This window comes from Lacerta agilis, chromosome Z (assembly GCF_009819535.1).
Source record: "Lacerta agilis isolate rLacAgi1 chromosome Z, rLacAgi1.pri, whole genome shotgun sequence".
NCBI classification, from domain to species: Eukaryota; Metazoa; Chordata; class Lepidosauria; order Squamata; family Lacertidae; genus Lacerta; species Lacerta agilis.
The window spans coordinates 2,596,129-2,610,467 of NC_046331.1; the positions used below are offsets into that span (position 1 = coordinate 2,596,129).

The window sequence follows — 14,339 nt, forward strand, 5'->3', positions numbered from 1 at the left end:
CATGCCAGCTGCATAAATGGTAGTGAACAACTTTAGCAATACTCAAACAATTAAAGCAATACTTCTACCCACTAATTAGCAGATAAATGAAACCTGACTTTTGGCCATAGTGGCTACTGGAGCTGATGAGATGGAGTCCAGGTTGCAGGGCGGGCGGGCAGGCACCTGTGTCAACTTATTTCCTTCCCTCTCAAACCAAGGGCATCCCACATCCTGCTTTCTTCCTCCTCACCTGCCCACAGACAACTTCCTTCCTCAGTTTTCTTCAAATGTACATCTTGCCTCACACCTTCCAACCTTGACTGCCTGGTGCTCCTCTGCTTGGGCCATTTTTAAATCCACTGGAGGTGAGATTTTTCTATCCATGCAGGCAATTTCGCCTTGTAGGGATGCAGTTCAGCTGTGACTGCCAGGCTCCCTCAGGCGTGGGGTTTAGTTTTCAGACACAGTTTCAGTCAATATAAAAGTGTGCACTTTTAATTCTGTCCCCAGTTCACAGACACCGACAGCATCTTGACAGATAACCAGACTCTGAAGTTCCTCATTGCACAAAACAAATCTGTTGTTGCTCCCATGCTGGACTCTCAGACCTATTACTCCAACTTCTGGTGTGGGATTACTCCTCAGGTAAGCCCGTTTGGTGGAGGTGCTTGAGCAGATTTGCAGAATTTATTTATTGCACGAGCAGGAAATCTGTGGCCCTCTGGGTAAGGTAGGCCAGTGGCCAGGGATGATGGGAGTCATTGCTCAACATCTGGAGGACAGAGTCAATTCAGTAAGTGAAAATGCATGCTCCATCAGGGCAATATAGAAACAAATATATATCATAAATACAGCCAGGCTTCGACTGAAGTCACCCGATATTTGTTCTTTCTGGAAACAACTGAAGACATTTTTATTTCTACAGACATTTTTGTTTCAAAGCCTGTTTAAATTGTTCTTATTTTTGCAACGTTTTAAAACTGTGCTAAATATATATATATATATGAATCGCCTTGATGCTAAGGCAGAAGGTGATTGATAAATGAATAAAACAGTGAATTTAAAAAGCAGGTTTAGAAAAACCACCAGCTACGCGAGCTAAGGTGGATTGAAAAAGCAACAAGTTGTATCTAACTAAGTTATACTTGGAGTGGACCTACTAAAGTTAAGGGACCTAAGGAATGTCCATTAACTTCAGCCAGTCTACTGTGAATAGGACTTAGTTGGACAAAACCCTATGCGTTTAGGGCCTCCTTGAAAGAAAACTGGGATGGGGCCAAACCTGCCTCCAGGAGAAGGGAGTTTCATAGGTGAGGAGCCACCACCAAAAAGGCCCTGCCTCCCGTTCCCACCTGCTTGATAGGCAGGTCTGCAAGAAGGGGGTCTCCATAGCAGGCCCGTATGGGTGCAAGTGGTTCACGGAATAACTTGGCCCCGGAGTATTTAGGTCTTCAAAGGTAAAAACCAACACTTTGCGTTGTGTGCTGTTGTGTGCTCTAAGCACTGAGCTCCCTCCAGCATACAGACCTCTGCATTCTGCGCCAGCTGAAGCTTCTGGACCATTGGATCATGGCAGCACATCCTTGGTGTTCCTTCCACACTTTCCCCTCTCCACTTACCTTTCTGAAAAAGGCACAGCCCTGCTTGAAATTCCTTCAGGCCTGTGCTGGCTGCTGCCCGTTGGGTGACTGCTGAGGGGCAGAAAGTAGAGACACACAGTAGGCAGAGCCAGAACGAATGAGAGGTGGAGGTAGGTCATGATAGTTTTGCCCCAAGCTTTGCATCCATTGCTAGTCCTACTCAGAGTAGGTCCACTAAAATCAATGAATACTTTATTTATTTATTTATTTATTTAGTAAGTATACCACCCTATAACCATAGAGCTCAGGGCGGTTCACAACATAAAATCACAATATAAAAAACACAGAATACATAATAAAAAACAAAGATAACCCAATAACCCCCCTTCCACATTTAAAATGACATCAGATGTCAATTTAGCCAAAGGCCTGGTATATAAGAGGAACATTTTTGCCTGGCACCTAAAGGTGTATCAGGAATGCGCCAGGTGAACTTCCCTGGGGAGAGCATTCTACAAAACGGGGAGCCACTGCAGAGAAGCCCCTGTTCTCATGTTGCCACCCTCTGGACCCCTTGTGGAGGACGCACATGAAGAAGGGCCTTAGAGGATGATCTCACGGTCCGGGTAGGTTCATATGGAAAGAGACAGTCCTTGAGGTATTGTGGCCCTGAGCCGTTTAAGGCTTTATGGGTCAAAACCAGCACTTTGAATTGGGCCCAGAAACCAATTGGCACCCGTTGAGATTCATCGGTTATAATAGCAGAGTCAAGATCACAGTGGCACATTAATTTTCATGTGTCTGCTCTGAGTAGGATTTGGTTGGATACAACTCTTAAGGATGATAAACAGGCAATGCTGCCACCCCCATCGCTGACCCCCAGGCTAATTTTAAGTAAGATGCAGGTGATGGGTTTGGCGGCTGAGATTGCTGGACCAGGGTGCATTGCTGCAGGACTTTTCCTGTTTTGAGTTATGGTTTCCTAACTGGGTGGCAGAAAGTTCTTGGCACGGCACTGGGCTGTGTTGGGTTATGAGACTCTCTCTCATGTTCCAGGGTTACTACCGTAGGACAGCAGACTACTTTCCCACCAAGAACCGGCAGCGGGTCGGGTGCTTTGCAGTCTCCATGGTCTACGCCGCCTTCTTGATCGATCTGCGGAAGGACGACACTGCTGACCTGGCTTTTCACCCGCCCCACCCCAGCTACACCTGGCCATTTGATGATATCATTGTCTTTGCGTACTCCTGCCAAACTGCAGGTGAGAGTGAGGGAGGAGAAGGGGGAGGCAGGTCATCATGGCTAGCATTTGCCTAGAGTTTCCACATGTCCAGAAAGTGCTTGATAATACAGTGGACTCTCGAGTTACGTACCGCTCTGGATACGTAACTTTCGGGTTGCGAACGCGGCATACGGTTTCGCCGCCCACGCATGTGCAGAACCGCACTATTAAGACACGTGCATGCGCAGAAGTGGCGCCTCCAGTTGTGGACTTTTCAGGTTGAGTACAGACCCCTGGAACGAATTTAATTCGTATCCGGAGGGTCCACTGTAATAGGAGCCCTACTTTTCAGACCAGACGCCCTTCTAGTCCAGAGTTCCTGTACTTAACTGTGGCCAACCAGGTGCCTCTGGGAAGCCCCTCAAACAGCATGAAAGCAACAGCCCTATTCTGTTCCCCCTACCTGCAGCTCGTGTTTAGCATTATACTGCTATTGGACATGGAGGCTCCATTTCACCCTGATTTTTTCCCTAAAGTTTTGATTCAAACTAGGGCAAGCAAAAAAGGGAGATGGACAGCCCATGCTCTGTGTACCAAGGTGTGCGGTCTGGTGTGGCATTGGGTGGACAGAGGAATTCTACTGTCAAGGAGACTGTGCTGGTGATGTGGGGCTAACAATTGTTTGGATTTTATCTTAAATGCTCGTTTATAGAACCATAGAATTGTTGAGCGGCATACTTTTAAGTTATTCGTTCTGTCTCCTATTCAGGAGCCCAGATGTACTTGTGCAACCAGCAGCGGTTTGGATATATCAATGTCCCTGTGAAATCTCACCAGACGCTGGAGGATGAAAGCATCAACTTCGTGCACCTGATCTTGGAGGCAATGGGTTAGTTAGTGCACCTGCTCAAAATACTGCCCTAGCCCACAGGAGAATCTTTCTTGGGGGTTATTGTAGGGTGTTTTTCCTCCTGGCTGTGGGGCCCTGATAGGACTACACTTGATGGCATGTACCCAGTGCTTGCTCTACTCAGAGCAAACCCATTGCAATTAATGGCTATGACTAAGGGGGTTACCAGACCCTCACTATTTCCAGGTGGGATTCAGTCACATGCTGGCAAATTCAGGTTGCATCATCACATTCCATTGGGAGGGCTTGTGCTGCAAACCTGCTTCCTCAAAAGATCAGACTTTTTTGTGGTAAGGAAAGCGAGGGATCACATTTGCTTTGGTGCAACAGCATCAAACTTCCCTGCAAACAAATGGGGATGAATGCTCCTTAAGCAGGTTGTCTGGAAGCACCATTAAGTTGCACCCATTAATTTTAGTAGGTCTGCTCTGAGTAGAATTTAGTTGGATATGGCCCCTGAGCAAGATAGGTTTGAGCATATTATGCCAATTCTGGTCCAATTCAAAGTGCTGGTTTTGACCTATAAAGCCTTAAATGGCTCAGGACCACAATACACCAAGGACCACTTATCTTCATATGAACCTACCTGGACCCTGAGATCATCCTCTGAAACCCTTCATCGTGTTCTTCCTCCATGAGAGGTCCGGAGGGGGCAACACGAGAACGGGACTTTTCTGTAGTGGCTCCCCATTTCTGAAATGCTCTCCCCCAAGGAGGCTCACTTGGTGCCTTCAATATACACTTTTAGGCTCAAGGCAAATACGTTCCTTTTCTTCCAGGCCTTTAGCTAATTGACATCTGATGCCCTTTTACAGGTGAAACTCGAAAAATTAGAATATTGTGGAAAGGTTCATTTCTTTCAGTAATTCAACTTAAAAGGGGAAACTAATATATGAGATAGACTCATGACATGCCCAGCGAGATATGTCAAGCCTTTATTGGTTATAATTGTGATGATTAAGGCGTACAGCTGATGAGAACCCCAATCAGCTGGACGCCATAATCATCACAATTATAACAAATAAAGCCTTGACATATCTCGCTGGGCATGTCGTTAGTTTAATATATGAGATAGACTCCAGTAGCTAATGAAAACAATTGCTTACATAAATGGACTTTTCCACTATATTCTAATTTTTTGAGTTTCGCCTGTAAATGTGTTGTGGAAAGGGGGGGATTACTGGGTTGTCTTTGTTTTCGCTTTTATTATGTATTATGTGTTTTTTATATTGTAACTTTATGCTGTGAACTGCCCTGAGATCTGTGGGTTTAGGATGGTATACAAATTTAATTAATAATAATATTAATAATTTACCTTCTCAGGCTCAAGGGAAATTTGATCATTGGAACCAAAGAGCTAGAGAGAGCCTTGAAGGCCATTTTGGCTGCCTCCTCCTTGATGCAAGAAATCCAAACCCGGAACCATTTCTCCCTCTCCATTTACTACCACTAATAATTAATATTGCTAATAATTAACATCAACAACATCAACACCACCACCACAATGGAGCCCTAAAGATAACAGTTGCTGTATAAGGAATTCAAAGAGGGAAGGGGAGAAAGTTTTGGGAGCTGGTTTGGAGTTATTGGCAGAATATACCAGCAAAATTACAGCAAGCTGTTTATGGAACTCACTTGTTGATAAGTACAGTACAGTGGTACCTCGGTTTACAAACTTAATCTGTTCCGGAAGTCCGTTCTTAAACTAAAACCGTTCTTAAACCGAGCCGTGCTTTCCCTAATGAGGCCTTCCACCATTCAGATTCCATTCTTAGACTGAGGTAAAGTTCTCAAACCGGTTACAGGTGGGTAGCCGTGTTGGTCTGCCATAGTCAAAACAAAATCGAAAATTCTTTCTAGTAGCACCTTAGAGACCAACTGAGTTTGTTCCTGGTATGAGCTTTCGTGTGCATGCACACTTCTTCAGATACACTGAAACAGAAGTCACCAGATCCTTAAATATAGTGGGGGAGTGGGGAGGGGTATTACTCAGAAGGGTAGTGGGAATGGGTGAAAGGCTGATAAGTGTGGAAAACCTGATGACGACTCTAAACGGCTGCAATTAGTCTTGCAGGAAAAGGCAAGGGGTGAGATGGCTAAAGATAGCTTTGTTATGTATAATGAGATAAGAATCCAATGTCTTTGTTCAAACCAGGTTTCTCCATGGTTTTAAGTTTGGTGATTAGTTGCAATTCAGCCACTTCTCTTTCCAGTCTATTTCTGAAATTTCTTTGTATTAAGACAGCTACTTTGAGATCTTTTATAGAATGTCCTGGGAGATTGAAGTGTTCTCCTACTGGTTTCTCTGTCTTGTGATTCCTGATATCAGATTTATGTCCATTTATCCTTTGGCGTAGGGTTTGGCCTGTTTGTCCAATATAGAGAGCTGAAGGGCACTGTTGGCATTTGATTGCATACACAATGTTGGAAGATGAGCAATTAAATAGTCCTGAGATGGTGTGTTTGATGTTGTTGGGACCAGTAATGGTGTTATCCGGGTTTATGTGGCAGCAAAGTTGGCATCTGGGTGCCAACTTTGCTGCCACATAAACCCGGATAACACCATTACTGGTCCCAACAACATCAAACACACCATCTCAGGACTATTTAATTGCTCATCTTCCAACATTGTGTATGCAATCAAATGCCAACAGTGCCCTTCAGCTCTCTATATTGGACAAACAGGCCAAACCCTACGCCAAAGGATAAATGGACATAAATCTGATATCAGGAATCACAAGACAGAGAAACCAGTAGGAGAACACTTCAATCTCCCAGGACATTCTATAAAAGATCTCAAAGTAGCTGTCTTAATACAAAGAAATTTCAGAAATAGACTGGAAAGAGAAGTGGCTGAATTGCAACTAATCACCAAACTTAAAACCATGGAGAAACCTGGTTTGAACAAAGACATTGGATTCTTATCTCATTATACATAACAAAGCTATCTTTAGCCATCTCACCCCTTGCCTTTTCCTGCAAGACTAATTGCAGCCGTTTAGAGTCGTCATCAGGTTTTCCACACTTATCAGCCTTTCACCCATTCCCACTACCCTTCTGAGTAATACCCCTCCCCACTCCCCCACTATATTTAAGGATCTGGTGACTTCTGTTTCAGTGTATCTGAAGAAGTGTGCATGCACACGAAAGCTCATACCAGGAACAAACTCAGTTGGTCTCTAAGGTGCTACTAGAAAGAATTTTCGATTTTGTTTTCTCAAACCGGGACACTACTTCCGGTTTTGCAGAGTTCGTAAACCGAATTGTTCGTAAACAGGGCTGTTCTTAAACCGAGGTACCACTGTACAGGTTAAAAACCTGAGCAGCGACGTAGCCTCCTCTCCAAGCTTTACATCTCTCTTGCAGTGGATGGTACCCCAATGTTCCCCTCCAGCCATGTCTACCTCCCACCGAAGCATCCAACCAAAATTGGGTTTGACGAGGTAAGCAAGAGCTTGGTGAAAATGGAGAGAACCAGGGCTGTTGGGACTGTGTGGTCGGAATATCTAGATCCTATGTACGGGGCTGGGTTAGTGCTAAACTTGCGGGGGTCGGATCTCTTCTCTCCCCCTTTTGAGGAGTCTATGTGTTGGCTTTTGTTTTCATTTCCAGTAAGTCTCTTAATAATAATTTCTATTAATTTTTCATTAATAATAATCCAATATGGGCCACACTGATACAATACCAAATCATAATACAATTTTAAAAGCCAATTATTCCATTCCAAATTAAACATTTTTGGATGACTTCCCATATTCTGATTTTGGGAGATGTTGTTATTCCTTTTCCTGCTTCCATTCTTATTTAATCCAAAAAATACAGTTCCAATGTTAATCCTTTATCTGACGTAATGACTTTTGTTCATATTTAACTGTTCAATATCTGTTAATTTGCCAGAGGGGTTTATATCTTGTAACTTTCTGTGTGGACTATATTTTAACATCTGTCTCTCCTTTCCTGCTGCAATCTATTATTTTTGGGATTCCCCCCCACATACACACACACTCCAAGAACTTAATTCTTACTGCACAATACTCTCCACCATCTTTCCTTGGCATCTAGCCTCTGCTCCGGCCAGACTTCTAGCTTTTTTCTTTGATCTCTTACCATCCGTTAATGAGCTGGTTTCTCTCCTAAACCATAATAAATCAAAGTCAGGGTCCTCATTGGGGGGGGGGTATACAAAACATCCCATATTCCATACAGTTCCGCTCTTTCAATTAGTCCGTAAAAATTATGAAGTTTTTGTTGATTCCCTCTCGCATTCCATTAATAGTTGCATTCTGTTGATAATTATATTCCATTAGAAATTGTTTTTCTTTCTTCGGTGAAGGGTTGACAAATCATAAGACAACATAGTATATATAGAGAGAAGAAACAAAAGCATCCCTCCACCCAACTTCCCATTCGGTTATGACAGTAGTCCTCTCCAGATCGAGACCTTGGCACTCAGTGACTGATTCGTTTACCAGGTTATCTTGTCTCCTTCTTCCAGAACATGTCTGTTTCTTAAGTCCAAATCCATATCCATCTTAAAAAGCAGAGGGACTGCCGCTCATAGTGACTGCATTGCAGAGTTACCGATACCTGCAGTGCTATGCACTCTGCGTCCCCCTGCCCCTGCATTCCGCATTCCGTGGAAGCGAGAAGCAGGTATTGGACAATCTGCGAGTGAGAGCTCACACCCCCCCCCGACCCAGGTGGGGGGGGGGCTTGCAAGGATAATTACTCTCAGATTATCCTTAATTAGCTGCACGCCCAGCCTCTGCTATCATGGGAGCTGCTGTTCACCATGGCGTCTCGAGCCGGAAGTCCATTTCTAGTAAGTCTCTAGCCGTTATGGAGGCTACAGAAAACTGTTTTAGCAGTGCATGTTGGCATCACTTTCTTGAACATAAAAGGTTCCTTTTGGCCAGCCAGTGTGACTTTCCTACTGTTTCTGCCTGTTCTGGTTCTTGACATCTACCCTGTTGGTGCTTCCTGGGTGCCTCGCCTCCCCGGTTCCTGAGTTCTCCTTTGTTCTGCCTTGCAGTAAAACAAATGAATAAAGGCCTGGCACCACTACCTTCACATACGTTGCCTGCCTGGTGTGAGTATGCAGGATAGCTCAGCTGGCACAGCATGAGACTCTTGATCTCAGGGTCATGGGTCTGAGCCCCACGTTGGGCAAGAAGATTCCTGCATTGCAGGGGGTTGGACTGACTTCCACAACTGTGCTAAAGTTAGCCAGCTTGGCAGACCTCTGAACTGGCAGACTGGGTACATGTGTGAGGTGGTTGACACCTCTGAAGTATATAAGTCTCTCTCTCTCTCTCTCTCTCTCTCTCTCTCTCTCTCTCTCTCTCTCTCTCTCTCTCTGTGTGTGTGTGTGTGTGTGTGTGTGTGTAAGAGAGAAATTGTCAGCACCTGTGGGGGCTGTGAGTGAGTGAGTGAGTCAGAGTATGCCTGAATGCATGTGACAAATTTTGTGCGTTTTGGGTGAATGGAATCCTATTTTATGGAATTTTTTTGAGCTTCATTGTTTTACATATTCTAATGTTAATTTCATTTGATTTTCTTTGTAAGCTTGCTCTTGTGATGAAAAGTAGTTTTATAGAAGTACTCGAAAAAAGGAAATGAACCTTCTTCTCTCCTTTTAGGTTTTCCTCATCAACTTGGCAAGGCGCCCAGACCGCCGGCAGCGCATGCTTAGTTCCCTCTTTGAGTTGGAGATAGAGCCCTTGGTGATTGACGCTGTCGATGGAAGGTGACTGGCTAACACTGCTTTCTGGGGTGCTTTGTTTTGGCTTTTAGCATGAAATGGGATTGCTGCAACTGAAGCTGCTGGCTTAGATACGTAGCTTTTAGAAAATGCAAATGTAGTAGGAGAAAGGGGAACATATTGAGGCCAAAATACGATGGTGATGATCATCATTATTATTATTTAGATAGATTTGAAGGAGCAAGTCCATTCAGCGAACAGCTATCAAGTCCTACTAGTCATGATGGATTTACAGAACTTCCAGAACCAGTGGCAGTGTACCATGGAATATCGGTTGTTAGGTGAAGACAGTAGTCAGGGTGAGGAAAGCCATTGCCTGCATGCCTTGCTGGTGGGATTCCTGCAGGCATCTGCTTTGGCACTGTAGAAAACAGGATGCTGAACAAGATGGGCCTGTGGTCCAGAAGGACCCTCTCCGCATGTTCCTGCCTGGCAGTATGTGAAGCTTCTTTCATCACTAGCTTTAGTCATCTTTGTGAAGATAAACCTTTTTGCCCAGGCTTTCCCTGACCCATAGGATCGGACTCTGCTTTTGCTGTTTCCTCTTTTTTATAAATACTTTTTAATGCACTTTCTCTGTTTTTATTATGCTCTACACCAGTGTGGTGTAATGGTTAAGAGAGGCAAACTCATAATCTGGTGAACCGGGTTCGCATCTCCGCTCCTCCACATGCAGCTACTGGGTGACCTTGGGCTAGTCACACTTCTCTGAAGTCTCTCAGCCCCACTCACCTCAAAGAGTGTTTGTTTTGGGGGAGGAAGGGGAAGGAGAACGTTAGCCGCTTTGAGACTCCTTCGGGTAGTGATAAAGCGGGATATCAAATCCAAACTCTTCTTCTTCTTCTTATACGGCTTTCAGAACTTTTAATTAGAAATGCTCCTGGACAAATGCAATAAATCTACTTGCTGTATAGTTGTCTGAACTAGCACTCCAACAACACCTGGGGGATGCGAGGCTGGGTGGGATATCTATACGGGGCTGTGTAGCTCCACGCCGCCTGCCCTGGTTCTTGACATGCGCTCTTGGGAGTGCTGCTTTGCTAACCTCTGTTATCTCCTCTGCCAGTGCCCTAAACAGCAGTGACATCAAGAAACTGGGTGTGGACCTACTTCCAGGTTATTTTGACCCGTTTTCAGGCAGGACACTCACCAAAGGGGAGGTGGGCTGCTTCCTGAGCCACCATCATGTGTGGAATGAGGTAAGGGCTTGGGCTGGGTTGGACGAAAGGGTCAAGGGCTTGGGTTGGTTCAGTGCAGGGAATGGCCATCGATGTGGTCAAGCAGAGCCTGCCCATCAGCTTCTCTCTGGTTGGCTACTGAAGATCTGGGGCCAAGCCCTGTGCAATGGTTATATAGGTCCAGCTAGGCTCCTACTGTGTCTCTCAGGTCACCTGGTTTGCTGGGCTGAAGAGTAGGAGAGGTGTCTCTGGCTGTTGCTCGACGTCGTGCAGTGTAGCAGAGAGTGGGTGGAACAGACTTATGGGTCAACAGCTGCCTTGGTAGTATAGGGAGGAAGGTGCCTGGCGCCTGCTGTCAATGTCACTGATTTGAGACCCCCTTTTCTCACCGTTTCCAAGTTGTGAAAGATTTGCTGTTCATGGAAATGTTTTCCTTTTGTCGTACTGTCTGGACAGCCTTTTTTTTCTAGCAGGGGTACTCCATATAACACATGTATCTCCCCTTCTGGGAGTAGAGCAACAGAAGGCTGTTCTTTCAGCATGCAACTTTTACATTCTACTGAGCAGTATTCAGCCTATTTATTGGTTGATGCAAACAATATAATAGTGGAAACTGTTGCTAGATTTCTCTTATTTATGCCAAAGATCCTGTCAGGGGATTTTGTTAATCTTAATTGTGTCTTGGCTTGTTTCTGTCCTTAGTTTATGTAGTACCATACATTTTAACTTGGCACAGGTTGGGAATGGTATGGCTTCAGGTGTTTTAATCTGTCCTTACTAAGCCTGTGAGCATATGATAAAATTTGCTGCCTGCCCTGCGCTTTCCCTAAAAAAGGTCTTTTGGATTTCTCAACAAGGTCTCCACCAGGGATGCGGAACCTGTGGCTACCTAGTTGTTCTTGGACTCCCAACAGCCCCACAGCTAATGGGAGCTGTAGATCTCAGACACCTGAAGAGCAACAGCTTCTCCGTCTCTGAGCTGTGCTGTTATAGCATACACAGCAAGTTCCCTTGGTAAAAAATGCTGGTGTCCCTTTGCTTGCTGCAGTCCTGGGTGAGCCCTGCAATGGAACATTAAGGTCTCTTTCACCCATAGTCTCTAGCACTGTTGTTTCCTCCCCCTTTAGATTGTCAAACGGGGTCTGGAGAAGTCTGTGGTGCTGGAAGATGACGTGCGGTTTGAGGCATATTTCAAGAAGCGAATTTTGCGACTGGTGGATGAACTGGAGCAAGCACAGCTGGATTGGGACCTGATGTATGTTGGGTTAGCTGGTGGGATTGGGTGAGGTCCTCAGCTGCAAAACAGCCCTAGTTGTTTGGCTGGACTTTGGAATGCCAAAATAACTATAGCTCAGTGGCAGTGCCTCTGCTTTGCATGCAGAACGTCCAAGGTTCAATCTCCAACGGTGTCTCCAGGAAGGTCTGGAAAAGTCTCCTGTTGGGAATCGTGGTGAGCTGCTGCCAGTCAGTGTAGGCAATATTGAGCCCGGTTTACCTATGGCCTGACTCACCATAAGGCAACTTCCTGTGTTCCTGTTTGGTTCATCTCTTTATTCAGAACTGTGAGGGCTGGAATATTTAGTTTTAGGTGGAGGACAACAAATCAGTTGTTAAGAGTCTGTGAATGCTGAAGTCTCTGGTTCAATCCTAGGCAACTCAAGGTAGGGCTGGGAAAGAGATCCTGACTCTCTCTGAAATCCTGCAGAACCACCAGAGGCAACGAGGAGCCAGATGCACCAATAGTCTGAATCATTAGAAAGCTATTTCCTGTATTCACATTCACTTATTTCATCAAAATTATGCACTGCTTGAGCATAAAGCACCTCAAAGTGGTTTAAAAGAAGGTAAAAGAAGAAAATCAAGAAAAAGACCACAATCCTGCTTTAAAACATACAAGTTAAAATACTAAAACTGATTAAAATCATTAAAAAAAATAAAAAATAAAAATAAAATCACCTCAACTTTCCAAGCACCTGGGTAAAGGTAAAGGTAAAGGGACCTCTGACCATCAGGTCCAGTTGTGTCCGACTCTGGGGTTGAGGCGCTCATCTCGCTCTATAGGCTGAGGGAGCCGGTGTTTGTCCGCAGACAGCTTCCGGGTCATGTGGCCAGCATGACAAAGCCGCTTTTGGCGAACCAGAGCAGCACACGGAAACGCCGTTTACCTTCCCGCTGGAGCGGTACCTATTTATCTACTTGCACTTTGACGTGCTTTTCGAACTGCTAGGTGGGCAGGAGCTGGGACCGAGCAACTGGGTAGGCTTGTCTAAACAGGAATGTTTTTAGCAGGTGTCGAAAAGAGCACAGCGAAGGCTTGATCTCAATAGGCAGGGAGTTCCAAAGTGCAGGCGCTGGCCACACTAAGCGATTGAGTTCTTACAAATGTTGAACAGGTATTCTGTGGCACCTGTAAAGCAGTAGCAATTGCATTGATAGAAGTGATTGAGTGTGCACATTTGGTGTAAGGTGATCTCGTAGGTTAACCGGTCCCAAGTTGCAAAGGGCTTTATATATCAATAGAAACACTTGAACTTGGTGCAGTAACAAGTCACTGGCCAGTGCAGACCTCTGAGCTGGCAAGGCCTCACTCCTGCCAGCAATCGGGCTGCAGCATTCTGCGCTAAGTCACAAGCCAGCCCTCTGCACCAATCTGCATCTTCGGGCTGCAGCACAAAGCTGAGACAGAGCTGCAGCTACAGTTGTTTTAACTGTTTTAATTTGTTTTTAATGTTTTTAATCTGTGTAGGGCTTGTTGTTTGTTTGTTTGTTTATAGTGAGGGAGGGGAGATGTGTCTGGGAGGAGAGGAGCTGGGGAGACCAGGGTCATATGGTGTGGGAGGTGGGGCAGGCTGGGTAAGTGGCACACGGATAAGGGCCCCTCCTCCAACCTGCAAAGCAAGTGTGCTGCCACTGGGCTGTGGATCCTCCCCCCGCCCCATACTGGGTCAGATCAGGGATCTGTCCAGCTTGGAACACTGTGCTTTGACTAGCAGCAATGGAGATCCTTTTGTTTGGATTGAGCATGGGACCATCCCTGACCTGCATTTGAAGACATGTGTTCACATGAGTTCCTGCCTGGCACATGATGCTATGTAGGGGTGGGGAACCTTCCAGCCCACCAGCCAGGTTTGGCTTGCCTGGTCTCCCCAGTTCTGCTCAGTTACTATCTCTCTCCATCCCCATGGGCCAACTTTGACAGTTTGGTGGCACTGCCCAGGGGCTAATGTTGGCTTTTGGAGGTGAGCGATGACGACCTGGGGCAAAAAGGTTCCCCACTCTTGGTTTAGGCAGAAGGAAATGGGTGAACATTAAAAGGCCGATTTGTCTTCTTCAGTTACCTGGGCCGGAAGCAAGTGAACTCTGAGGATGAGGAGCCGGTGGAGGACGTACGAAATCTTGTGGTGCCCGGATATTCCTACTGGACTTTAGCTTACATCATCTCACGGCAAGGGGCTCAGAAACTGATTGATGCGCAGCCACTCTCCAAAATCCTTCCTGTGGATGAATTCCTGCCCATCATGTATGACAAGCACCCCAAGTAAGGAGCTTGAAATGTTGTGGGTTTGTTTGAATTGGCTTGGAGTTCATATGTAATAATACAGAACAGCAACCTTGCCTTGGTGTTCTCATGGAAGCACCCTGTCTGTATGGGAAAGTCTGTGGCGGGATTTAATGTGCGGGTGGGACCTGTGACAAAATGTTGCAG

The 14,339-nt window shown here is 45.5% G+C and overlaps 1 protein-coding gene across 1 annotated transcript in view; it reads left to right on the top strand.

Moving 5' to 3' along the window:
* CERCAM (cerebral endothelial cell adhesion molecule) overlaps positions 1-14,339 on the top strand; it is a 31,848-nt gene that overhangs the window by 7,837 nt on the left and 9,672 nt on the right. Inside the window, exons 4-11 of the mRNA XM_033137662.1 lie at positions 493-627; positions 2,619-2,823; positions 3,554-3,673; positions 7,061-7,137; positions 9,334-9,440; positions 10,522-10,654; positions 11,761-11,888; positions 13,968-14,171. Coding sequence (XP_032993553.1) covers positions 493-627; positions 2,619-2,823; positions 3,554-3,673; positions 7,061-7,137; positions 9,334-9,440; positions 10,522-10,654; positions 11,761-11,888; positions 13,968-14,171 — 1,109 coding nt within the window. The remainder of the gene's footprint in view (positions 1-492; positions 628-2,618; positions 2,824-3,553; positions 3,674-7,060; positions 7,138-9,333; positions 9,441-10,521; positions 10,655-11,760; positions 11,889-13,967; positions 14,172-14,339) is intronic.